Source organism: Tinamus guttatus, unplaced genomic scaffold (genome assembly GCF_059628265.1).
Source record: "Tinamus guttatus ecotype Peru unplaced genomic scaffold, ASM5962826v1 Tinamus_guttatus_pri_ptg000384l, whole genome shotgun sequence".
In the NCBI taxonomy this organism is placed as follows: Eukaryota; Metazoa; Chordata; class Aves; order Tinamiformes; family Tinamidae; genus Tinamus; species Tinamus guttatus.
The window spans coordinates 2,135,315-2,141,560 of record NW_028288918.1 but is presented as its reverse complement, the minus strand read 5'-3'; the positions used below and the strand labels follow the sequence as shown (position 1 = coordinate 2,141,560).

The window sequence follows — 6,246 nt, the reverse complement described above, 5'->3', positions numbered from 1 at the left end:
GGCTTTAGCAAGAGGAAACATTCAGTGGCTCCTGTTGTAAAAGCAGGCGTAGAGCTCTTGAGAGAAACCAGTGTGTTCAGTCATCTGAAGATGCACATGGCCATGTCCAGTACCCCCTTCTACCCCTCCCACCCCTACGACCCCAAAGCAAGAAAAATTAGTTTCTTTTTTCCTCCATATTTTTTGCCATAGCTTGACTACAGTAATCCTTAAACAGGCAGAAAGTTGATGCTTTCACTTCAGTTGATGCCTCCAACTTCTTCATTCTTGGCTCAAGTTTTATTCATTAATATTAGTCATCAGTTATTAAGAAAAAGATAGTTTCTAAGTGTTTTTGTTGTTGTTGTTGTTTTGTAACTGAAGTTAATTGGATACCACAGTCTGGTTACATGTGCTGAACTGCAGCTGTCAGTTACTCCTTTTTCTTGAATTCTTGGTTGCCATAGCTGGAGCCTTTTTCTATTTCAGTTACTCCTATCAGTCTACGAACTCCAAAGGAAGCTTAAAATACAACAGAAAAATGGGAGGCACATTAAAGCCATTACAAGATTCAGGAAGTTGCACACAACCACACAAGCAGAACATATACAAGTTATCCAAAATTTGAAAGCAGCAGTGTCTACAGATCACCCACTGATTACACACAGGTCAGATGTTACCAAAAGAGGATGACGATCTAGATTTAAAAATATCATTAATTCTCTGATTAACTGTACTGGAAAGCCTGGAAACCTCTTCTTTTTTTTTTTTTTTTTTTTTTTTTTTTTTTTTTTTTGCTTTCCCTCCGACCTGTTTCTTTTTTTTAAATCACTGACAGGATGTGCAGTAAGAGCGTGTTCTCCTTCTTGTATCATGATATAGGGCTGCAAGAGTATTCATCCCTATTCATTCCAAAAGATATAGCCAAGATATAAAGGTGAATCTGTCTCAATTAAAGCTTTCCAAACACTCAGAATGCTACATAAGACAACAAGTCTAGGGACTAGACCCTCAATTTTTATCCAAATATTTTTCTGCAAATTCCATTCATATTAATTGACCCCCTCAACTTATCAAAGATAATGCATCCCACCTTGTCCCTCTGGGCTTAGCATCTTCCCCTCAGCTTTTCTTACCTGCTCCAACAAATCCCAGGAACGCAAGGATAAGAAGAGGTGATCCACTTGCAAAAACTCCAAAGCCGAATGTGAAGAGAGGAGACAGGAGAACTGTGGCCCAGAAGAGAAAGTTTAGGAGAGTCCACGGTCTTCTAGGAGGTTTAAACTGCTGGCCAGGGAAAACGCCTTCTTGATTATACATCTCTTGCAAAGCATCCTACGTGAAAGAGAGGATGGACAAGAACATGCTCATCGTGTTGCACAAAACAATCCAAGAGCAGTGCGCCCCAGGACAGCAGAAGGTCTCTGTCTGAGAGAGCACTCGGCAGCCACTGCCATCTGCTGTCACTTCCTTGGGCATTTCCACCTCCTGCCAAGGCCACCCTATTAAGCCCTTTAAAGGGAAACTTGGCCACAGTCAGAAGCTGAAACACCACCAGTCTCTCCACTACCTAGTGCCTCCACCTTTTCTATTAATTTCTTAGGAAGTGGGGGCAGTTTCCGGCCAGACACCAATTCAGACACTGCCTGCCCCATGGCTGGATGCTTTTTCTTCCTGTTTTCATTTTGGAAAGATCAGCACAATTCAGTAAAGCACAGCAGAAAATTGCTGCGTGTACAGCCAAAAGAGGAAGGTAAAGCCCAAAACAAACAGCCCAAACAGCATTTTAACATGAAGCAAAGATACTGGCAACTAGTTTGCCCTGGGAAGCTTCTGAAATTTGTAAAGGATGGCTCAGCAAGGCTATGTTTCATGTTTTTCCCCCTACTTAAGTTATTTTTCTTCTAGCTTCCCTTATGAGGGGCTAAAAAGCTCAAGGCACTGCGTGTCCAAGACACATCCTTTTGACGATGTTCCTTTATTTTGAAGATTTCAGTTATAATGGATCACTAGCACCATGAGATCAACACATAAAATACCCCCCTACATAACAATCTCTTCCCCTAGAACCATCTGACACCAGAGCTGAATGGAGATACAACCAACAACACCACCACCTTCATCAAGATACACATTTAAAGTTCCCCAGTCAAGCCTGCATTAGGGCTGGGCAACCTGAAGTCCAGTTTTCCTTCCTCTCTGTGCAGAGCTTAAAACTGTCATCAATAAATTAACCATCTAAGGGAAAAAAAATGAGAAAAAGCTCTGAGCACTTTAAAGATACTCTGACCATGGGCTACGCTGGTCTCTGGCAGCAGATCTTGGGGACCGTGTCACACAACTGCGGAGACATTGCAAGGAGGCAGAAGGAAAGCAAGAGCAGGAAAATGAAAGCAGAAAGGAAGGAGGACAACTGTGGCTCACAGTCGAGAGTAGCTGCCCTTCACATACTGTTATCATTCTTCTCAAGTGGCTAAAATCATCTGTAGGGGAAGTGGAGCTTTTAGAAATGCATGACAGACACCAGAGAGTTGAAGAACACAAAAAGATAGAGGGATACTAGTCTTCCATGGCCTGTGTTTCCCTCTGAATCCCATACTGTTCCTTTGCAATTTGAGACCTACTTACTAGCCACCCCCATGTGGCCAAGGACACAAGGACAGGGCTTCCCCGGAGCTGGCTTGAACCATTCCGCCCAGCAATTTGAGGAATGACTGCCAATTTTTACAAAACATTCCCATCTCCTCAATCGCTCCAATAGAAGAGTGTGCATCACCCAGTTCTTGGGCACACTGTCCCTGGAAGGCAAGAAAGCAAAGCCTTTTACCTTTTCTTGGTAAAGCTTATGAAGCCAGTTTGCAGCTTCCTTTTCATCTTGAGGGATATCTTCCAGAGGAAATCTCCTGGTTTATTAGAGAGAGGCAGAAAACAGAATTAAAGAAAAATCCAGGTATTTGACTTACAACCTCTTCTGGGGAAGATCTTCTACTCAACACCAGGCACAAGCTTAGGAGTTCTTAAGTGTGGAGAAGACCTGAGAGTTAACCAAACCCTGATTCTCCACCTAAAAACTCAAATTCCAACCCCAAAAGAAACTGCACAGTCTCCCATCAGTCTCAGAGCACATGAGGAAAACAAGTATTCCCATTAAAACTCTGTTGTTCCCTCAGTGGAGCCATCACCAGCTGAATCCCAATGAACTCTCACTCATATACCCAGAGCCGGGGAAAAAAAAACAAAACAAATAAAAAACAAACAAAACTACAAGTGACAAAAGCCAGGATAAACTTAAATATAATTTATTAGTGGAGAGGGAAAAAAAAAAAAAGAACACTTTAGGGGGATTGGAAGGTTTTTTTTGTTTGTTTGCTTGTTTTTAAATTCCTGGTCCTCTCGTACAGCACAGTGGTGAGCGCAAGCCCATGATCTCTGGGAGGAGGCCAGGCACAGCAACCCCAGATAAAACTTATTGCTACCGTTCACTTGGGAGTAGGTTCTGGCTGAACAAACTGACCCCCGCGAGTCTGCGCGAGCAGGGGAAGGCGTTTTGCTGCGCCCAGCACCCACAAGCACAGGAACAGGGAACAGCCAGGCTCATGTCAGCGCAGCGCACGGCGGAGCGCTGTAGGCCACCTTCCTTGGAGGGCTCAGCTTGAGAAGCCAAAGCCAGCAAGGTTCAACTGTTCACAGTCAAGTGGCAACCTCAGAGGGGACAGGGAGTAGCCCAGCTGGCGAGTCACTGAGCCAAACAGAAAGACACTACTGGGGGGGAAGGCAGGGGAAAAAAAAAAAAAAAAAGTCATAGATGGTTGGCCAAGGATTAGGCCCAGTTCAATGCTGCAGAGCTTCCAATACATTTCTGCATGCCCATAAACCAGCCAAACACTATTTTTTCCTTGCAGATTTCCCTTTAATAGCTCTAACGGGAGGAGCCACTCAATTAATGCTCAATAAAAGCTTGACAAGCAGTCATCTGCTGAAAGCTCTGCTAAAGTCACTCTATTGAGATCACCACAAGAGGGTACTCACAGCAAGAGCATCTGGTAGTTTAGATAATCATTTCTGTTCTGGTGGAGCCAGTCAGAAGGAAGACTAGATCATCTACAGACAGGCTAAGCTTCTGCCCGACCTCTGTGCGGGTAACTGCATATTCCTTTTAGCTAAAAACATGGGATTACACACTTCCATTCTCCGATCTAAGCCAAGATTCTCAGCACATTAAGGAAACAATCAATTTTCAACAAAAAGGCTGTGAAAATAATTTCCTCAATGTCATAGCATCCTCCTCAAAGGAGATAATTTTTTATGCTTAAAGGTTTTTTATCTTGAAAGGGTTGATTCAGGCCACAATCACAATCTAAAGTGAGAATTATCTGAGCAACAGAGTCATCATTTTCTTTAATAGAGCACAATTAGTACTTTCACCTGGCTATATCATTGCTATTCAGCAGAATTTTATCAACCCAGGACTATTGAAGAGTACATTGCTCCTCTTTCTTCCCACCACCTCTCCAATACATAAGACCAACTGGCGTCCCAGCCAGCAAGCTGGAGGACGGTTAAGTGGATACAGCCACTCGGTGTTTTTCCATCAGAAAGACCAAAATCTCATGGAAGCTGTGCAGCACTGGAGAGCAGCTCTGGCACACACGTCCTTCCCGAGGCTGCAGCACTCGGTCTCCCCCGGGCTAGACTCTGCCCTCAGAACTGTCCCTTCTGCCCCAAGGCAGTGCAGAGGATCAGTGGGTTTCCCCACAGCCTCTGGCCCACGAGGCTCTGCTGTGATGCAGCCCAGGACAGCGAGAGGCACTGCAGAACACGGGCCCAAGGTCACGGTGGGCGAGTGGGGCAGGCGGCAGTTTGTACTTTTCTTGCCTTTTTTTTTTTATTTTTTTTTTTTAAACACCATCAACCTCATTGTTTGCCAAAGTGTGGGTTAAGCCCTCAAAAAAGCACAAATGATGAGCTGTCAGAAGAGCTACCAAAAGAACAACAAGACCATTCATCAAGCCCAAGCACCAAAGGCAAAAGATGAAATTCAGCAGGAAAGGTCAAAGCTGTTATGGTCACAAGGACAGGGGCAGAGCTGGAGCAAACAAGCAGAAATCAAGAGAAAGTCGAGGCATGTGAGCATGTGTATATGTGGTGTGGAGAGAGGTGTCAGGAGTCATTCTTTTAGGCAAAAGCCCAACTGTGAGGAATGAAGCACAGCATTCACATGGTGTTTGAATTTCAGTAGTATTTAACTCCTAAGCTGCTAATCGAACCATGTGAGAAAAGAGAGAAACTGGCACAGTAAGGAGCTTTACAACCCTTATTACAACAGACTGCTCTTGTTGGACAGGCCATTTGTACCACGTACATACTCACAAAGGACTGGGAAGGGGACAGAACACTTGGTCTTCTGTTCCCAGCAGAGACAGGGAAGAGCAGACAAGTGTCCTGGCTTCACAAAATTTGCAGAGACCCTGGAAAGACTGTGCGGACATCACTCAGAAATCTATCTACCCAGTGCTCTCTGTCTTGCTGGGTGATGTCACTGGCTTTCAAGCACAGAAATAAAATAAAACAAGCAAAGGAAAAAAACAGAAGGGTCTTTGTGATTTGCAGAGAAACTTGAAAGACATGGAAAGGGGACTATGGCAGAGGACACTTCCCTCTAGATTTTGAATACACTTCAACTTGCCAGAACAGGCATCTTAGGGCTCACCTCCATCATGATATGCTTACCTTACACACATATCTGCTTCATATTTCTTTCCATAAAGAATTCCTAATAAAGACGGGTTCTTGTTTCCTCTGAAATTTAGCGTTACATCATACACTGCTGAAACTGTTGCCCCAAAAAAAAAGGAAAAAAAAAAAAAAAAGAAAGAAAATATGGCTGTTACGTCAGCATCTCTAGCAACCATGTGGCCGGCATCTCTGCATTAGACAGCAACCAGGTCTCATGAAAGCCCTGCACTAATGAGGTCAGGTAGCAGAGTCTTTCAGACACCATTTTGTGTTCACATATTTTACCTGCATCAGCCACCCGACATGCCCATCTATGCAGCCGGTCTGTTACCAATGACAAGACCTGATGAACTAGGCAACAGTGGCATAAATGAGTAGTTTATTATTTTTGAAAGCTGATCTCCAAGCTATGTGGCACAGATTAAGGTTAATACACTGAATGTTTTCACTAATCATAACGGATGTAATGAAAAGCAGAGCATACAAGACCGTGCTACGCAACACAATAATAGCTAGGAACAAATAATAGCT

General features: G+C 43.8%; 1 protein-coding gene across 2 annotated transcripts in view; it reads right to left on the bottom strand.

Annotated features, from left to right (window-relative positions):
* Positions 1–256: 256 nt before the first annotated feature.
* The window catches only part of AGPAT3 (1-acylglycerol-3-phosphate O-acyltransferase 3), a 315,407-nt gene continuing 309,417 nt past the window's right edge, over positions 257–6,246 (bottom strand). For both annotated transcript variants that reach the window (XM_088530661.1, XM_088530660.1), the window contains 4 exons: positions 5,710–5,812; positions 2,807–2,882; positions 1,116–1,314; positions 257–501 (listed from right to left, as the gene is read on the bottom strand). In XM_088530661.1, coding sequence (XP_088386787.1) covers positions 413–501; positions 1,116–1,314; positions 2,807–2,882; positions 5,710–5,812 — 467 coding nt within the window. In that variant the 3' untranslated portion in view covers positions 257–412. The remainder of the gene's footprint in view (positions 502–1,115; positions 1,315–2,806; positions 2,883–5,709; positions 5,813–6,246) is intronic.